The 21,214-nt window shown below is 40.0% G+C and overlaps 1 protein-coding gene across 2 annotated transcripts in view; it reads left to right on the plus strand.

Annotated features, from left to right (window-relative positions):
- Xkr4 (XK related 4) overlaps nucleotides 1-21,214 on the plus strand; it is a 403,270-nt gene that overhangs the window by 241,352 nt on the left and 140,704 nt on the right. For both annotated transcript variants that reach the window (NM_001011971.2, XM_087547833.1), the window contains 1 exon segment: nucleotides 8,647-8,846. In NM_001011971.2, the coding sequence (NP_001011971.2) occupies nucleotides 8,647-8,846 (200 nt within the window).

The raw sequence follows: 21,214 nt of genomic DNA on the forward strand, positions 1-21,214 counted from the left end.
GCTCCCTCAGCTGGATTTCCCATGCTGTCCCTGACACTGTAACCATACTGCCGATTACCAGAGAAATTGCTTAGCAGAGTAAAATCTCCATTATTTATATCTGAAGGTTTGGGGAATTCATGCAAGAAACTGATTTTTAAAACTGATATCTTTATACAAGAGGTATGCCTGATATCAAACAAAACAAAACAAAACATGTCCCATAGATGAATTGAATTTTCATAAAATACATTTGAAATCAATAAAGGTCAAATGCAAAATATCTGTATTGTTCAAGCAGACAAGTCTACACCCCATGAAACATAGCTACTTATTAGATCCATGTTCTTCTTTGAGACCCAGATTAAGTCTGATTATTTTCTGTGTGGTGGGAGAGAAAATAGACTGAATACAGCCTCATGGTTGACCAAATGTAGACAGTTCTAAAACTTGAATATCTGGAGAGGCAATGTAGCCCTCTCAGGGAGAAAATGTAGGTAATTCAAGGTGGAAATTGTTGTCAGCTCCAAGGATTTCCAGAAAGATCCAGAATCTGTTTTCTTGTGTTTCCTTCTGTGAATATCGCAGCATGCCCTCTGGGAAGGACACTGCAAACAGCTAATTATTGGGGGAGAGGTTTTGTGCTGCTGATGAAAGGTAGAGCAGCCAGACATTGTGACAATGGCCACAGGAAATGTGATAGTGTCAGGAACTGCAGTGTGGGTCACAGAACTGTCTGGTCCTGTAGGGGTGGGAGGAATTGTCCCATCTGTCTTCATTGGACTGTGATCCTAATGTTTGTGTCAAATGATAGGTCAACTCATTCAGTTTTCTTCCTCATTAAGCAAATGCACAACTTTTCTGTTTGGATGATTAATGGGAAATAGAATCTATTCTTTAAATAACAGCCAGTTGGCAAATTTCTCACATAGAAATACAGGACAGTTGATATCAAGTTCACTGTTTTGCAGCATGAAATGGAAATCACAGATCTCTCAAAACACCAGCATTAAAAAAAAGTAATGACTGTCTGGTCCTTAACTCCAGGCCCCAGGGAGGGCCCCAATTTTCTTAACAAATTCTCAAATCAGCAATATTTCAATTTCCTAATTTTTTATATATATTCCTAAATTTTTTTTGCCTATCCCTTTACTTCCAGAGTGACTGGGATTATAGGCATGCACCACTATATATGGTGTGATTGTGGGTCCTCCCATGCCCAATGGAGAACTTACTGTGATAGCAGATAATGATTGTATTGGCCATAGAGGTGTCATAAACATACCTGTACTTATCAAGCTTTGTAGCCAAGCAACAGAAGAAAATAGCACTCTCTAGAATCATTGCTTATTAATGATGTCTATCTAAAGTTTTTCTGCCAAATTTTACTTTGTTTTGCAGACAGTAAAAATAGCAGCTGCTAACAGCTAAATTGCTTAATGTGCCACGAGTTAATAAAAGAGAATTTCAGAATTCAGTATTATAATGCATATGTATATCTTCAGATTTATTCCTGTTTCAGCCATGAATATATCAGAACCTAATAGAATACTTGATCAAAAATATATATAACCTACCTGAAACTATATATATATATATATATATCTGTAAAATTAAAATAATGCTTCTTTTATCCTGCACTTGAGTCCTAAACACACACACACACACACACACACACACACACACAAACATTGAACCTCATACATACATATTCAACCTCACTCAACTTTAAATGTCCATGGTTTTAAATTATCCATGAAATGTTTCACAAGCCAAATGTCTGAGACAACCTATGCTCCCCCAGTTTATCACATTTGCTAAATTATATTGCAGTCTGAAATTTGTGACTTAAGTCTAGGTTACATATATTTTCCCAGAATTGGGGATTGAATTTTGTGTGTGCTAAGTAAACTCTTTGCCATGGAGTTATATCCAAATTTTCTATTTTTAATTGTGTAGTTGAGAAAGGATCTAGCTAAGTTGGCTGGGGTGCTTTGAACTTTCTCTGTAGCCAAGGCAGGAGTTAAATTTGAGATGCTACTGCCACAGTCTTCTGAGTAGGGTAGCAAAGGCTATGAGGTTTTTGTCACAGTATGTAGCTCGAGTATACTTTTCACATTTGAAAAGGGTTAATTAAAAGGAGATAAGAATTTAATGCATTTCAATTAAATTGAAATATTGCTGTTTTGAGAATTTGCTAAGAAAATTGAGGCATAATGTCTGATGGCTTTTGATAGTGTAAGAGTATGATACTTTCCATTGGCATGTTTTCCTGTGGAATAAATAATGATAGAGACCCTAAAGGAGAAAGAATGGCCCTTACTGTAAGGAAGGTAAATGCTTTGTCCATGGTTTTCCTCCAAAGAGGTGGATGATGCGGTGACACTTCAAAGAGTGCTTTATAAGGAGCATCCCTCAGTAGCAATGATGAGAGATCCATGCTGTCTAATCTGTTCTTAGGTCCAGAAGCACTTCACCCTTGACAGCAAAGCTTTCAAACTCTTTTCCTTCTTAAATGATGCTCTTTGGTAATTATGTCAAATAAAATGTAACCATAAGGAGCTTTGTTGTAAATCCTACCTGATATAGTATGAGTATCTCAAAATATTTGATGCCTCCATTATTTTAATTGTTCCTGGCCACCACTATACACTGCAGAGGGATGTTCTTTAGTCTAATCTCAAAAAAGAAAACTTCCTGAGTTCCCCTGATACACATGACCCCAGCTTAGGTTATAGATGTGCAGGAAGCCTAGAATATCACATTTCTCAGGTTAGTAGCTGGAAAGCTCTTCCCCATGGAACGAGCATTTAAAGGTCATGCCCTGCTAGGAACACAATTAGAATGTGATTTTGGATAAACATGACTGCAAACAAAAGGTCTAGTGAGAAATGAAACAAAAATAATCCTTTTTACTTTTTAGGGAAATATATCCATAATGTATGTGCATACATAGTATGTATATGTGCACGTATCTATGTATGTCCAGAGGACATTGATGACCATCAAAGGTCAATTATGAGGTTTTTGGTTCTAAAAGAGTTCCTGTCCCTTGGGGCTGCACACCTAAACCATAGGTGAAGAACAAATGTGAGGCAACCTGTCATCTACCCTGCACGTTAATTTTAAAGGAGATATCATCTTTCCTACTTCATGTATTAAAAACTCCAGATCAGAGCCCATAAAACCTAGTATCAAAGAGGAATAAAGTCTTGTCCAGTGATATCCTGCTAATGCTGCTGTACAAAGCCTATTTTTCAAAGACTGGCCGTTATCTATCTTTCTCTTACCCAATAAATATATAGTTACAATGTTTCTGCAGCACCTCAGTTTTCCAGATTAATGATTAATTATAATAATGATAACTATAAATGATAGATTAAATGAGTAAACAGGTGGCAGATAGATAGGTAAATGACAGGTAGATAGAGTCAGACAGACAGATGGACAGATGGAGGAATGGATTGATAGATGATAGATGTTTACATATGACACCGAGGAAATGGTAGAAGATAGAGACAAAGCTATGCTGTCCTCAGGTTTTGAAACCCCTGAGATAAGCTGGCCCTCACATATCCTTAAGTCAGATGATGACTATCCAATAATAAAAGAGAAAATCCAAAGTTTGGGGTATGTTTGATACTCTCTGTTTAACTCCTGAAATAATCAGGCTTATTTGAAAGGATATATGACATTACTGACTGCTCACTAGATAACTTATGCATATAATTTCATCTTATTTTCAATGATTTCAACATCTTTTTAAAAATCGTACAATTAAAGTCTTAAGCTAATAAAATCGTTCCAGAGCCCCAGAACTAAAATAATGATGTAAGTTCTATGTCTATAATTCTCCACCTTAACATCTATTTTCTCTCAGCTATAACAACAAAAGCATGTAGATGACAGGGAAAATGTAGTGAATTCTGTGTGGTTTATAGGTAGAAAATTCCAGAATTACTAAAACCAGATGGACAATGATAAAGGGTTGGAGGGGTTGGCATTAGACTCCCTGGGATCTTGGTCCAGGCTTCATTTTTCAGTTCGTAGCCTGGACAACTGATCTCTAAATCCCACTAGTTTATTCAGTCCATGATTCTAGGTTACAATGTAGTAAAACATGATGTGGGGGTTGTTACAATTTAGTTACTATTAGAAGCCAAAATGAAGACTAGCACTTTAAAAAGTCAGTACTGAAAATGATCCAAGGGGACATCATAGAGTCATGAGTGCAAGGGGAAATAGGCATCTGCAAACGGTAAATCTCAGGAGGATTAGATTGGATTTAAGCAACAGAGGATCAAAAATGGAAGAGAAGAAAGTCACATCTGAGCTGAATGTGCACACACCTCTTTCTTGACATTACATTATATGCTAAGCAACACAGATGGCTACTGTTTCTTCCCGTTCAATTTGGATCTAGAAATTATGTCCAGATACAGGAGGATGTACACAGGCTTCCCGTAAGGGACTTGAGCGTCTGAAGATTTGAGTATCACAGACGCATCCTGGAAGTAGTCCCCCAAAGGTAAAATGAATTAATGAACTGTGATTCCAGTCACACTCTGTTGAGCATTTGAAATTTAATCCTGCTTGTTCTATAAATACCACACTGTATATGATGTAGCACATTTTCAGTGGGGCGCTTGTGTGTGTTCTTAGACTGCAGCGATTGCTAAAGATAAAGCAAGTGCACAAGTGTGTCTCTAGCTTGGAACTTCACATGACCACCTCTGCTCCTGCCTCCTAGTTGAAAGACCTTCAGACTACAATGGACAGGATCTTATTAGGGAATATTTTCTCATTTCATTTGTTGTTGGCTATAACATATCAAGAAGTCTATTGTAATGCTTCATGCATTCAAAAACTTTCCTATCTGGAATGAAATTTGGAACCCACCACAGTGTGGATAAGCGCTAAGGATATTATCATTTCTTTAATTAATACACTATTAATAATAAATTAATAAATTAATTTAAATAAATGATAGATGAAGTAAATAAATAATGAATTAATAAAGTATAATTTAGTATAACGAGTGTGGTTAATTCTAATTTAATATGATTTAATGTAATCATAACATAGTTTAAGTAAACAAATCATTGGACAGATACTGTTTATTTAAATGCTATATAGTTAAGCATACTTAAACAGCTAGAGGAAAGATACTCACAGAGACAGAAAGGAGATTGGAAGTTTCCCGAGGCCAAGGGCAGTGGAGGTAGCAGTCAGTCAAGACTTATTTGTGAATCAGCACAGGGACTTTCTCGGTTTTGAACTTATGTCATAGAGCTGTTCAAATAAATCAGTTGAGGGGCTAAATTTGGTGTTATTTATTCTAGCACATTATAATAATCTAAGAAAACTACCCAAAGCATAGGACAGCTGTGCTCATTCTCCTTGCTTTTTAAATGCTATGATTCTGTATATGTGTTGTTGGGAGGTTTCACTTCATGTTTCACACATGTAAAACTCTAAGGCACAGGATGCTTGTTTTCTTCCCCCAGAAGAATCCTATCAAAAGCATTAGGTGGACTGTGAGGTCACGGTGCTAGGAGAGTAATGGCCTCTTCTGCTGGTCCTTGAGAACCACAGACCAGAGAGCTGTTTGTGTCCTTTAAATCTGTGGCAGCAAAATGTCAAGAATATACGTGATTTCCTCTCAATGGGAATCAGAAATAAAGTAGTCTGGGGAGTCTCTTTGGAAGTTCAAAGACAATTGCTATCATTCCTTAATTTAGTCCTTCCATATGCAAATGCTGCTTATGAAGACATTAGGATAGGCCCTACCTTGGGTAGCATCCCACTATGAATGGGATTAGGATAGGCATATGAAGACATTAAGATAGGCCCTACCTTGGGTAGCATCCCACTATGAATATCACTGGCATCGTCTCTCTCCTGGGCTCCTCCAACAGTTCAAGCCATTGCCCTCTGCTTCTACCTTTACCCACATGACTTCTGTTTCCCAAGCAATGAACAATGATAAAGTGCATGTCAGACTCCTTTTTTTCTATCCAAAACTCTCCATTTACCTGGGAGAAAAATGCAAAGTGATAGGTGCTGCATGTGTTCTGTATGAACTCACTGAATAGTATAAAAATTAACCAAAGGGGGAAAAGGATATAGACACTTCATTCTCTGTTAATTCATGTTCTGAAATATATATGAACATAGCAAATCACCACAAAAGTGTTGTTTTTCCTCAGGTCAAACTATGAATACAAACAATGGGGCTGAACAGTCAAACATTCACTTCTACATAGGTTGGGAGAGAAGGAAGGGATTGCGGAGAGAGTGATATTCCAGGGTTGAGCATTTTAGGATTACAAGAAGTGTGGAAAGGCATGGCATGATAAGAAAATCACAAGAACTAAAGTTCAGTGGTGTTGATTCACATCCGAGGAAGAGTGATATGAGAAAGGGCAGGGCCATAGGATGTATACTGGGCAGACTGTAGAAGTGAGCACCGATCTCTCATAACACTGCAGAACTGGAGTGCAGGACTGAGGATACAAAGATGGGAAAAAAATGAATAAGACACAGGGAAGGGCATTGTCCTTTACCCCTGGGTTCTGTATGTCTCTGACTAGCTGAGAGCCAAGGATTTAGAGTGATAGCCAGACCATACTCAAAGTATTCAAAGCAGCACATGAGCCACACTAAGTCAAAAGGTATATCTTAAAGCCTTAGCTTTTTCTTCAACCACATCAACACTCCTCCTCATCCATGAATCTAAACAGTTAGCCACCTCATAAGCCATGGCAGGATTTCATCTATAAAGCTAAATTTCATAAGAGAAACAAACATACCAGTTTATATTTCTTAATTAATCTTAAAACTCCACTGACTTTTAAACTTTTCTTAATCTTTGAAACTACTTGTAAATTGAACCCTTTGAACAATATAACTTCAAAGCCCAGAAAATTAGGCTTTGATGTAATTTGATGGTAGAGTACTTGTCTAGATTACACAAGACCCTGGGCTCAATTACCAACATCACAAAAAAACAAACAAACAAACAAACAAAAAGACAAATACATAACTATAACAAAAGCCACCAAATCCTGTTTACAGTTATTGTTGAACGGCTCTTTGCATCTTTGTCTTACAAGCACACTCCAAACAGCCTCTGAGGGTGTACTTGTTCTCTACTTGATGCTGTTCCCCATCTTTGCTCACACTGACTTGTTCTGAAATTCTCCTCTGTGATGGGATCCGCAGTCAGCCCGGCCAGGTTCCATTTCCTGCTACAGGAGGCATTGCCAAAGAACTTTTATTCCCATCCATTGTAAAGTGGTTGACTGTGTATTTCTTAGAAATACTTAAAAATTCAAAGGATACTGTCACTATGTTCCTTTCTTGAGGGATCTACTAGAAAGCAAAATTCAGACAACCAAATGGACCAAAGTCCTGGAACGATTGCTCTAAATAGCATTGTCATGCGGCTCCAGTTTTGGGTGCCAACATAGTAGAAGGGAAAGACAGGTCACGGTAGCTTCTCTTGATGAAAGTGAGCAGCGTCTTCTGAAGTGCAAGCTGTAAACTGTCACTAACTCCTTGTTTGAAGAAAGCACTAAGGTCAGATATAATACATACACCAGGAGAATGGAAATGCATGCAAGAAATAAGAAATGGAAGGGGAGCCATGGTTTAAAAGAAACTTTATATATATTAGGTAATCACTAGTGTGGGTCTTTTGTGATAAAATGTTAACAATTAGGAAAAGAGGTCTCTAGAGTATTTAATCGTTGAAGAATCTATCATCATTCATTGTGATAATAGTATTGCTTTAAAAATTGTTATTTTTTTAATAAGAGGGGGTGGGCAGATTGACAAAGTGCCTGTGGTACAAGCATAAAGACCTGAGTTTGAATCCTCAGTACTCATGTAAACAAACCTCCCAGGACTTGGTGGCATACACCTGAGGGCCAAGTGCTGTGTGGAAGAGAGAGCAGAGACAGAGAACCCCTGACATCATTCCCTGAATCCTCGCCGAAGCAGCTTCTGGTTCAATTTAAAAAGGAAAAGTGAGGATGGCAGACTCTTTATCAACCTCTTGGCTACACATGCACACAGATGACTTCACTCTCACAGACAGCACATACACTCACACGCATATACACACGTACGTGCACACATCTCACAGGTAAGTACACGTTTGAAAAATACCAGCAACGTATCAATGATTAGCCAATCTTTATGGCAGACATAGTGGGTTCATTAGCCTTCTCATCTTTCGTTATTACCGGTTTGAAATTTTAAATAATGCTAACATTTTCCAAAGGCATGAGATAGGTATAAGCACGTAACTGTTAGAACCCCAGACTTGCTCTGTGCATCGCCTTGTGTTCACAGTGGGGCACACACAGGATCTGACAAGGAATGATGGAGGTGAACTTTAAAGAGAGAAAATCCCTTCCATACCCCGTGTTCACAAAATTCCATCTCATATGTCTACATATTGTGATTCAGTGGGATGCCTGTAATCTCCCAAACTGAGCAAGTGAGACCGTGGGTGCTCATAAAGGCGCTGCCCTTTGAGCTTTAACAGTGAGAAAGTTCCTTGTTCTGTGTGCGTGCTTGCGTGTACGCCAGGAAAATGACTTTGGAGTTTGAATTTCAAGTTGCCACTCATGTCTCCCTTGTGTCTCTGTTTCCTTCCAGGTATTTGCACACAATATACTTAGGTATCCGGAGCCGGCAGAGCGGGGAGAGCAGTAGGTGGCGGTTTTACTGGAAGATGGTGTACGAGTATGCAGATGTGAGCATGCTGCACCTGCTGGCCACCTTTCTGGAAAGTGCGCCACAACTGGTCCTGCAGCTCTGCATAATTGTACAGACTCACAGCTTACAGGCCCTCCAAGGTAAGGGCTTGCCGTTTGGTTTCTGAATTGGGTTTTCTCAGTTGGCTACTTATGTCACATTCCGAAGATGCCTGGTGTCATTCTTGGGCGTCTTAGGCCTTTTGGGTGTCTGCTGGTTTAGACATGATTTGTGAATTATGCATGATATTTTCTCCATCATTGCCTGCCATGGTTCACTAATAGAAAGACAATCCCCTTTGCCCTCCAACTGTCCTTTTGGTGCGAGAAAATGTAATTTATGGTTTCTTACTGCCTATGGGCATAGAGTTAAAGCCTTCTGGTTTCCATGGTAGAATAATTTACAAAATTACAAAGGTAACTATTATTTTCTGTCGTGTGTGTGTGTGTGTGTGTGTGTGTGTGTGTGTGTGTGTGTGTGTGGTCTTTGACATTAAGAAATACAAAGAGAAAAATGAGAAAGAAATGTTAGAGGTTACCTTGATAATTCTTTTTTAAAATCACATGGAAAATGTCAGGAATATTTAACAATATATTTAAATTTCTGTACCATAGACTTCACGGCAGGTATATAATTATCTGGTTAATATTTTGTGGTTTTGCTTGGTCATGTGATCAGAGAAACTATTGGATTCATAATAAGCTGCACAGATATTTCTGGTGCTCAGAACTGTCCTACAACAAGGAATGAAGAGGAAAAATGGTTACTGTAGATAAGTGTGTGAGTAAGTTGGTATAAGTATGATGGGTAAGGGACATTCCTAATTAATTCATTTCCTGGCATACTTGTCAATCCTGTTATCAGATAGCTAACACCTTGTGAATAGCACATTACACTGTGACTGCTGTGTCCTCCTAAGCAGAGCTGTTTGAGCTCTTCTGACCATTATCATGCTCTGTCTTGCTCCAGATAGAGACTTGATCTGAATGGTGTTTGAAATTTCCAGTGTCTCTGTAGCTGTTATGGAAAGATTATATTTAATTGGGCTGGGTGCTTCATTTAGAGAAAGAGGCCAGGGTAAATATGACATTGAAAGAAACACAGAAAGTGCTGTGGAGATGAAAATACCTAGTCTGCTTTATCGGTTTATTCTGAGCTAACTATAAATGATTATGACTTGGAAACAGAGACTCTGTTATAAATGCATGTTACACCAGGGGAAAGTTCACTGTAATTTTATTTACTTACAGTTGTTAATGGATTTTTTTCTCTTTAAGACAGAAATAAATGTAGCATAGGCTGCCCTCAAATTTGTTGTGTAGCAGAGTCTGGACTTCTTTATCTTCCCGCCAACACAGCCCAAATGTGGAATTCCACTTGACATCATGCACAGCTTCATAGGAACTTTTACGATCACAGATAATAAAAATACATGAACTAGTATATACAAAACACAAGCTAAGCTCACCAGACAGGTGAGCTATAGACAGGGAGGTTATGTGATTTGTGTCCTTGTCATATTCTCAGTTGCATTGTTGGTAGAAGATCAGTGTACAAGCTTAGGAAACTTTCCAAAAGCTAAGAGGTGCATGTCTGCTACCGAAGTGTCACAAATGCTACTAAGCACAGCCCAAACTAAATTTCGTCCCTTTTCTACAGTCACAGTTCTGCTCAGTCAAGGTCGAACTGGTTGCATATCCTTAAAGAATATGGCTGCTTCAGAGAATTTTATTCATCTCCCAGAACCCTAGTATTAAGTTGCCCATTAGATAAGGGATGTTGTGTCCAACCCTGATGTTACACTAGAAAGCATTGTTTCCAGAATCTTTACAGAAGTATACAGAAACCACGGCACCCATTTTCTGTTGGCCATTTTCTCTTGGAGCATGAGGTCTGCTCTGGATACATGGGTGCAGCGAATGCACCTAGTTCCACTCCACTGGAAAGACTGGTGGTCACTTTCTAGAAGGTATCAATTGAGAATAGTTTCTTCCTAAGGAGTGGAACATTGTATCCACTTTCCCTTCTCCATGCTAACTTTTTTCTGGTTTTGTTGGTTTTGATTTTCATTCTTCTTTTTTAGGCGGGAGGAATGAACTTAGGTGTATAGGAATGTGGGAAAGATCCAAGAGAAATGAGAGAAGGGAAAGAATATAAGAATATGATCAAAATATATTTTGTTAAAATAATTAAATAAAAGAGAGAAACAAAAACATCCATAGGGTATGATTCTAAAGTGTCAGAAAACAGGCTGGAACAAAGAGAAGGTGACCCTGCATATAGAACCACAGAGAAAAGCACAAAGGAGAAAGGATGCCTGCCACATAAATCATTTGTGGATGGCTGGTGAGTGAAACATGATGGATATAGACAGTGGTCCAGCATGCAGAGTTCCCCACAGTAAAACACTGCACAAGTTACCTAATGTTCTAGACAATCTTGAGCTGGGTATTGTTACTTAGTCCCAGTACTTTGAGGATAAAGGTAAGGGGGTTAGGAGTTCAAAGCCAGCTTCAGCTACATGGTGAGTTTGACCCAGACTGGGATACATGAATCCTCATCTCAGTAGAACATAACACAAATGCAAAATAAACAAAACAACAACAACAACAACAAAAAAAAAAACCTAGACGATCTTTAAGTCTCTGAAAACTCTAACATCTCCTCTAGTAAATGAATGTCTAATGAGTGGATGATTCCAGGTAAATGCTTACTGTTCTGTGAGTAAAGCTGTAAATGAAATCAAAGCCAATCCAAACTAAAACACCCTCCGAGAATGCAGTTTGCATCTCCAGAGCAGCCTAGTAACTCTAGTATAGTTAAACAAGTAATTTTCTTCCTGTTCCTGCCTCCTGAGTGCTGAGATTCAGGTATGATCAAAAATCAGGGACACTCAGAAGATCAATGATCAAGGGTTGCACCTTATTGTGACCAGAATGTATCCAGTGTACAGAGGAGGAAAGGCAAGAGAGGCCAAGAAAACATCACCTTTTGTTTGAGAACATTATTAAGAATGTCACACACACACACACACACACACACACACACACACACACACAGCACAAAACATACAACACACATGCTCACCCGCATATACACATGAAGGGAAAGGCAGTCCTTGGTACACTGATTGGTTTGGTTTTGTGTTCTGAGTCAGGGTCTCATGCTACGGGCCCAAAGGACCTTCAACCCATGATTCTCTAAAGTACTGGAGTTACAAGTATCTACCTCCTAATGCTTAGTCTTTCTCAGATTATCTATCCTAAATAAAGTTTAACTTTCTTTAAATTGAACCTCTTCATTGACAGTTTCTGTCTCCTACTTCTACCAAAACGTCCACATTTATGTCAGACATACTCTGGGCTTACATGTTGGACCTCAGTGTTGGCCAGAGAAAGCTTACTATCAAGTTTCAGAGTCCTGGAACACCAGGACCTATGCCATATTTGCAGGTGATCAATGGGCACGGTGACTAAAACTTATCAGTAGATTCAGGCAACTCATTTAATTGCAAGGAAACCTATGAGATTGATTTTATGATTTATTGATTTTTGACAAAAAGGGGGGGTCTAGAATATTGTTACAAGACAACAGAATGAAAACTTGAAAAGCAAACCTACCACAAGGTTCCCAGTAGCCAGAGACCAGCTCGGGCACTACTCACTGGCTCCTTGCTGTAAAAAGAAATCTATTATCAGAGGCACTTCTCCACACAGATCATCACTTACGAGGAGACAGCTGATGAATGAAATTGATGTGGGTTATAAGAACAAAGCATTTTTCCTCTGGAGGAAAAGATAAAAGTAAATTCAATAAAAGAGCTTAGTTTGACATGTATTCGTGCATCTTTAGTGATGAAATTCTTTGGCTTTGAAAGTAAAAGCAGGGTCCCCTCTGAGTGCAGATACCTTACAGAAACCCATGAGGTATTTTCAAATAGCCCTCAATTAAAATCTCACAACATTGTTATTTAGCAGGCTGAGACTCACCCTAAGTCTGGGAGTCATTTCACGTGACTATGATTAAAATTACTATTATAGTGTAAAAGTAAAATTGCTTTTCTGCCTCAATTTCAACCAACTACCCTCGGAAGGGCACACTTAGAAAAGAAAAAGAAAATCAAACAAGAAGAATGACATTTTAAAAATTAAGGTTGGAAATGGAGTTCTCCTTGTGGAAGTGGGTTATGCCTAAAATTCTGTTAACTGAAATCCTTTCTCTCTCCTCACTTACTGGGTCATCGAATCAGGGCTGCCTCATTGTGTTGGAGGCTGACAGGCTTAGGGGAGGGCTGGTGGATATAATCATCCTCCAGTCCCTCCTGGTCCAGGAACACAGCCTGAATGCTCTTCTGAGACTATGAATGAGGGCAGTGCTGCATCTCAAACCACAGCGGCCAGTGCTTTTCATCCACACTGTCAGCTGAGTTCTGCTGACATGTGCTACCTAGCTGCTTCTCTGTAGGTAGAGCATTCCTGGGCTCGGCTCTGCTCTATGTAAGAAGCATGCAAGGAGGAATAGCTATGAAAGACAAGGTGTTCAGTGTGCCCTGGACTTCCTGTTGCCAGAGCATCCCCATATCAATCTCATATACCAGGAAGAGAGGGAGACGGGAACTCATGCCAATCGGGAGAGAATGGGGAGTGACAAGCAGAGATAGAGAGAATGCTACAAACACACTCTTCTGTTGGCGCTCCGTGAAACCTCCATTCTTGAGCAAGTTTCAAGGTCACTAGATTTCCTTCAGTAGTCATTGCCTTCTCTTCCTTTCTGCGCTGAGAATGTCTTCATTTTCTTTCTTCCTCGGAGCCTAGGAACAGGCATTAGCCTCTCTTCAGACATTAATTAACTTGTCCTATACCTTAGCCTGGTACATTGATGCTTACGTTCTAGAACACAGCTCAGTTTCCTTGGCTGGGACTGTTGCCCATTCCCTTACTGTGACCCAATTTGTGTTTCCTCATAGTATCCTGAATTTCAGCCAAGATCCTTAGGCAGCTCCCTCATGATGGCTAAGCCATTTGCCTGGGTGTACTGGAGGATGAAAGTGGTACCTAATTCGCAGGACTGTGGAGATTAAGGGAGATGGTGAATGCAAAGCACTTAGCAGAGTCGATTTGCATACAATGCAGAGCTTCCAGGACGGTAATGTGCATACCATTTATCTAATCAACGCATTTGCTAAAATAAAAGTTCTGAGTGAGTGGCCCTTAGGGTGGGGTCTGATGCTTTAAAACAAGAAAATAACAGCATGTGAAAGTAGAAAGAATAGTTCAAATTTTAGATGCAAATTGATGGGTCTATATTGAAAAGTAAGCACAAGACATTCTGTGAAAAATGAGCGGACCACTACTTGTCAGGCATGGAGGAGAAGAAAATAGCCTTGGGATGGAGAATGACTGAACATCACCAAGGGAAGGCTGGTGACACTGAAAACAGCGGGTCTGCAAGAACAGCCAAGATCTAAATATTCATTCTGACATATCAAGAGACAATGAATTGCAAGTCCTAAAGATCTGGGGGAGATTAGGACTTGGGATATATGACCAAAAACTCAGGAATTTTGATATCATCTTAAAGCAAAGGTTAGTGGTCACACTTGTGCCCACATTCCCTGTCCAGGAATCAGTAAAGACCAAACTGAGTATAGGATCTCAGATATGTCACTTTTAGCTTTGTGGTGGTGATTTACTGATTGTAGCGAGCCCTCATACACATGGGTTCACATCTGTAGATTCAATTAACAAAATATGCAAGAAGAACTTGTTGGGACTAAAGTGTATTTGGTCAAGGCTTGTCTACTATTGTTTTTCTTGTCATTGTGTTCTATCCATAATAATTTGCCCAGCATCTACATTGTATAAGATATCATAAGCAACACACAGATGATTTGATGTACATAAAAGGACATATACTCCATTTTATTGTAGATGTAAAACTACAGATTTGACATATGTAGGAAGTCCTGGAACCAATCTTTTGAGTATACAAAGGAACTGTGAACTCAGTTTAGTTTGTTTAGAGCTGGGCTTGCAGAGAAGACATTCACTCATAACAGACTATTGTCTACAGACCTTCCTCAGCAGAAGACCATTGCTTAGTGTCAGGATCCCTCTTTCCAAAGACATACTCTGTAAAGCAGTTCGAAGACTGCTGTGTAGGACTACAATGTACTATGTAATGTTTACCATGACTATTCCTCTGACACAGCCAAGAACAGTACAGCACTTGGCTTTGATAGCCAGGTACACACCTGGTTACATACTGAAGCCTCATTCAAAAGCTGTGTTCCTCACAGGAGCTGAGGGTTATGAAACGAAACCAGGATTTCCTACATTGGGCCAGTGCCAGTCTACCATCCCATGTTTTCCAGGTGGTTTTAGTTGTTCACTTTTAACTTCCTACTTTGCTTGCCATCGTTGGAAAGATCACATTCTATCTTTTAAGTGCGTTTCATTGTGATGTTCCAGATGAGTTACGGACTTCTCTATTTTGGATATAAAGTGTCTCCCAAAGGTCCACTGAGATGTTGAAATATGGCAGAGTCTTTGAGAGGGGACTTAGCAGAAGAAGCTTAGACATGGAGGGCGTGCGTTTGAAAGTGGTATTCACCCTCTAGCCTTTCCTCTCATCTGCCTCCAGATGTGACATGAGCAGCATCTTCCACCACATGTTACTGCCTCCAGGGATTTGCTCAGCCCACCCAAACCACCTTAACCAGTAACCATGGACCAAGACTTTCAAGATTGGAGGCCAAAGGAAACCTTACTCTTTCTAACCTGATAATTTGTTAGTGATGAAGCACATATATGGACCAGTACTGTCCCCAAGCCACCTGCCCAGAAAAGCTTTGCTAAACAATAGCCAGTAACTAATACCAACTTTTACTTACATTCGCTCATATCCCAAGTGTCCTTGTATGCATTTGGAGTCCTTTGTATGAATTCGTGCATCCTTTTCACCTGCAGTTTCAACTGGGTACTTTGTGACAAGAGAAGGGAGTGTGACATACCTCAGTCACTACAGTACTTGCCTAGCATGTAGAAGCCCCGGATTCCATCCCAGACAATGAATAAAACCAGGCTTCCCTTCTTGGGAGACAGAGGAAGGAGAGTCAGAAGTTCACAGTCATCCTTATAAGAGTGAATTTGAGGCCGCCTCTGTACCCTATATCAAAGTGGAAGGCCTAGGGATAGAAGAAGTTCTCTTAAAGAATGTTTTTTATTCCTGTCTCGGATCATGTGAGACTACTGGGAAATTAGCAACTACGGGCTTTCTTTGAGCATCCAGGAAAATGCTGTTACCAGTAACTAGCTAAGAAATCTACACATTGTAAAACTCGCCTCATGTGTCAGAGCCTAAGAGCCGCAAGACCTAAATCTCAGGGTTTCGAGCTGATCTACACTTTATTAAAGGTGGTGGAGACAGAGCTAGTGACCTTGCTATGACCTCTTCAGAGAAGAACTCCTCTCCTTTGCCTCTCCTGCCTCCAGCACTCACCACTGTGTTCTGAAGCTGCCAGGTTTCATGTCTGTATTTTTGTAGAAGAAACAAAGCACAGGACAGCATGCCAGGCTGGGCACAGACTGCCTCCCAACTCCCCTTAGACCTATCTGCTTTGCAGTTTCTATTTTGGTTAGTTCATTAGCACGTTTATTGAATGTCTATTATGTGTGTAATGGTGTGTGAAGCACTATGCAAAATCTGCCCAAGAACTTCATGTTGTGATAAAACTTTATAATGTAACGTTACAAACTGCATAGCAAAGCTTTCGTAGACACACATAATACACACAGACACACACACACACACACACAGACACACACATACATACATGTGCACACGCGCGCACACACACACACACACACACACACACACGATGCACAATTAAGAAGAGTCCTCAAAGCTTGTGTGTGTGTGTGTGTGCGCATGTGTAAAACTTGGTGTTTTATTAGCATGCATTAATTATACATAATAATAGGTTTTGTAACGATATTTTCATAAATGTATAAGATGATCGTCATTATAGTTACCCCATAATCTTCTCTCCCCCATCACTGATCCCTTTCAGCTTCTTAACCAGTCCACTCAACTGTGATCTCTAGCTAGCTAACTAGCTAGCTAGCTTTCTCTCTTTCTCCCTCTCTCCCTCTCTCCCTTGTTTTCTTTCTTTCATTCACTGAGTTGAGGTAGGGTTGCTTTCTGAAAGTAAGTTACTTAGAGGGAGACATACTAATAGTTAAACCCTTGTAGAAAATGTCTCTCTCATGGGCTTGCCTCTTCATAAGGTTTATGTTTGAGGGGCTCTTGGTCCCTTCCCAAACAGTTCTGACAGATTTCAGACTCCAATTTAAAGAGAATCATGTGATATATGTGCTTGATCAAATCTCTTTCACTTACCGTATTCAACCACAGGTCCACACTCACCATGGAATTGCAGTTCAGTGACTGTAACTGAGGCAATAAGAATTCACATTGGGCTCTTTTGCCTGGTAGTACTCAAAGGGTAAACATTTCACCTGTAGTCCTCCAACAGAGTTTCCCTCATGTTGAGCTGAACACTCAACCAGAGGCAACTTTGGCTCCTGGAACTGTTTACTTTAATGTTCTTTACATTTTAAACTTAAGTTCATGTTATATAATTTGGTGCAATGAGCTTAATTAAAAACAATAAACTGATAGATGAAAGATGAACAAGCAAGCAGAATTTTGACAGCTTTGGAAAGTGAAGTAGGACCAAGGTAGAGTAAGGAATTCCTTATTTTAGATACCTGGGTGCAGGGGTCTTCCCTAACATTCAGTCGATGGGAAATGCTGTGCCCCGACTCTTCCCCACCTCAGCATGCTGTGTCCTGCCTGCCTTTCCCTGCACTTCATATAAAAAGAAATTCTGCAGAGCTGCAGGCAGCCCCGGGCCACTCTAGTTCTCACTAGAGTCTCTAAGATAGCTTGGTGCTGGGTTTTTCCTTTTGCGGTGGCGTGTTAATTAGAGGATCTTCTCCTCTTGGAAAAGAAGAGCATGTCAGATATTTTGAAACGAAGGCATCAAATCAGGCAATCATATATACATGTTCCGGAAGGAAGAAGAGATGAGAAACAGCTGCTCATGAAACAAGAGATGAATGCCTAGCGGCAGATGTGCCTGCTTCAGGGCTGGGGCCAGGATGGTTCTCAGATTAATAAAGAAGGGCTCATGTAGGCAAGATCTGAATGACCTAGAGGACCAGGCTTTGACACAGCTGAGACTTTCATGAAGCAAGCCAGGCAGTGCAGGAGCAGGGCATAATGTGAAAAGAGAGAAATACAGCAAGTCTTCTTTTTCACATTGCAATTGGTTTTGTTTGCAACATTTGAATACGGCAGCATGTTGGCTCTGAAATGCTAGAGTGCTGGGCGCAATCACAAGGGCAACTTACATGCATAGCCATAGAAAAGCAAGTGACATAAAAAAAACTGAAGGGAGGTATAGATGCTCCAAGTAGCTCGATCGTTTGTCTTAAGAAGGAAAGGATAGGAAAGCTGCCTAGTTGGAGCAGTAGGCAGCTTGTGACAACTTGACACTCAGCTGCTTGTGGCAAGAGGAGGATCTGGTGACCTAACACATCTATTTATGTTAAACACAAAGAAACCTTTCACGATCTGAACTCGTACCTGCTATATTCTTGCTGCCCAGATGTAACTGCTTTCTCAAGCTGTGGGGTGACCGGTAGCCAGGGTGACAAGAGCTGAAGATTTGAGGCCAGAGCTTTGAAGGTCTCGATCACACGATTCTAGTTTGAGCTGGCGGCTGGAATAAAGAGCTGCTTGCCACCCACCTTCTACCCTCCCACAAGGGCTATCTATTAACAGAACCCAACAGACATCCTGTCAAAGAGTCCGGAAAATGTAGTCCACAGAGCGTCCATCGACCTCATTCTGTCTGAGTGCCTGCTCCCAGTTTAGAGGCTCTGTAACCAAGCCCATCACTGCAATTTCAGAGGGAAAATTTCCCTGACAAGGATTGCAATGAGGCACGAGGTACAACCTCCCAGTGGGTGAGTGGACACTTGGTATGTCTCTCCTCAAGAATACATCCAGAGATCTCAGGTGACCACTCAGCATTATCTAGCAATCCTACCTTATCGCCTGCTTCCTCAATGACTGATTCCTACCTTCTGTGACCTCACACTTCTAATGAGAAACTTTCATCAGTCTGAGCAGGTGGACTCACTCCTCACTCTGGTGACAAAGCATAGGTAATAAAAGTCAAGCTCCCCGTTTCCCACCACTGTATCTACCTCCCGCTTCTTCTGCTGAGTGGACCAAGCATATGGGCCGATGCCTCCTCCTCTTCACTGGATTCTAGCTCCTCTGTTTATATTTTATTTAATAAGACTCTCTCTCTCTCTCTCTCTCTCTCTCTCTCTCTCTCTTTCCTCCTCTCCTTTTCCTCCTTCCTTCCTTTTATCACCTATTTAGAAAAAAACAAACAGAATCATTTTTGTCAACATATAAATATACAGACTATAGTAATTTTCACCTTTACTAAGAAAAAAGTGGACCCATATCACTTCTCACTTAGCACTAGGTTACTTTCTTGTTTTTCATAAAACAAGCAGACAAAACCCACAGAGAAATAAAAGTTCTTCCTTAGATGCTCTGTTTGGATCCCTATCTCTTCTTCCTTCTCACCTTCTGTGTTTTGCCTAATATTTTTGAGTATTATACTATATGAACAATATATGCAGTCTAGCATATTATACAAAAAGATATGCAACTGTTTGGAACTGCTGCCAAGGGGAAAGAATGTGAACAATACCAGAGAAACTCTGCTCTTACCTCACCTGATGTTATGGCCCTGTTTATAAGTAGAACCTTTATCCTGAAGAAGGATTTTCAGCTTTTAATAATTATGTGCAGATATGTATATTTGAACTCCATTATTCAGAAATATTTTTGAGCTTCAATTGTATGTAAACATGCATAATCTATTCATTTTTTACTACCCTAAATTGATTTACTACAAAAGTTAGCCTCAATTTATTTACGCATTCAATAGTTATTGAAATGTTTCTTAACTGTAGAGGTATTAAAATTATTACCGCTAGGTATGTTTTAATGTCTTGCTGCATGTGTTGCATATCTATGCTCGGTTAATAGTAGATATTAACAGTGAGTAGTGACTTTGCAGAGTCATCAGGTGCACAATGCATGTTAGGAGACAATGGTAAGGCACTTTCTGGAGTGACAGTGACAACTTCCATTCCTAGCAGCAATGAGAATGTGTGTATGAGATTATTTCACATTCTCAGTAAAGTTGGACATGGTGAACTTTTATAGTACTATTCATGAACAGTGCTTCAATTTCATTTTAATTCACTTTAAGAGAAAAGATTCTTTTTTTCTTTACTCACTTCTTAATGTGTTCTTTTAGAAATTGTGTCTGTTCTACATACAAATACTATCTAAATCTGACTCTCCTTCACCATCAGCATCAACAATGCTATAGTCCCAAGCACAGCCCAGCTGTACTCTACAATGGGCCATGTCTGCACTTTGTATGCTATACAGAAAATATGGGTATTCTTTTCCCTTTAGCCCCTCATTATAGTGCAACCAACCAGAAATATGAAGAATGTGTGACAAGATGCTCTGAACACCATGTCGCTCCTTTCTTCCCATAGTCACCCATATCCAGCAGCACTAATCATGTGCTGTTTCTTAGACAAGCCATGCCTGCCACCTCAGTGGACGTTTTGCTTTGTTTAGTCCTTTCTCCCACTATTCCCCTCATACCTTCTCATGTCTTCAGTTAGTACTGAGATCAACAATTACTTTGAAAACACATAGTCCCTTCTCTCACCAATAGATGCCACCATACTTTCTCCACACATTTGGAAGAGTCTCTCTCTCTCTCTCTCTCTCTCTCTCTCTCTCTCTCTCTCTCTCTGTGTGTGTGTGTGTGTGTGTGTGTGTGTGTGTGTGTGTGTGTGTTATTAATATTCTCCATCACCCACATTGAAGAGCAAGCTTTATGGAAGTGGAAACTTCAGTGAAGAGTCTGAACACTATAGGCACTCAAAATATGTTGGCTCGAAGACTCCTGGCATGTGTTTATCGTTTTCAGAAGGCTATTGCATTTTTTGCTAGGAAGTAGGAAGGTATCACAACTCTATCTAAATAAAGTATGAAGGAATGTTGATAGAGCAATAGGTTTTCTGAGAGGATCAGACTTCCAGCTGGGTTGGAAAGAATAATTAATATATTTTTGTGATGGAGATAGGGTGGGGGAAGCACGCTCTACAAGGAAACATTGGCAGAGTGAAGAAAGCTGGAGAGAAACCCTGGGTTCAGTGCATGCATGTGTCTATTGAGCAATCCCGATAATAGCCTCCTCAAAGTAGCAGAGATCAAGGAGGTTTACTGCACAAAATTGGATTGAATCCTAACACTTGAAATATCTGTCTAATGGCGGTGATTTTCCACCAGA

This window comes from Rattus norvegicus, chromosome 5 (genome assembly GCF_021556685.1).
Source record: "Rattus norvegicus strain SHRSP/BbbUtx chromosome 5, alternate assembly SHRSP_T2T, whole genome shotgun sequence".
NCBI classification, from domain to species: domain Eukaryota; kingdom Metazoa; phylum Chordata; class Mammalia; order Rodentia; family Muridae; genus Rattus; species Rattus norvegicus.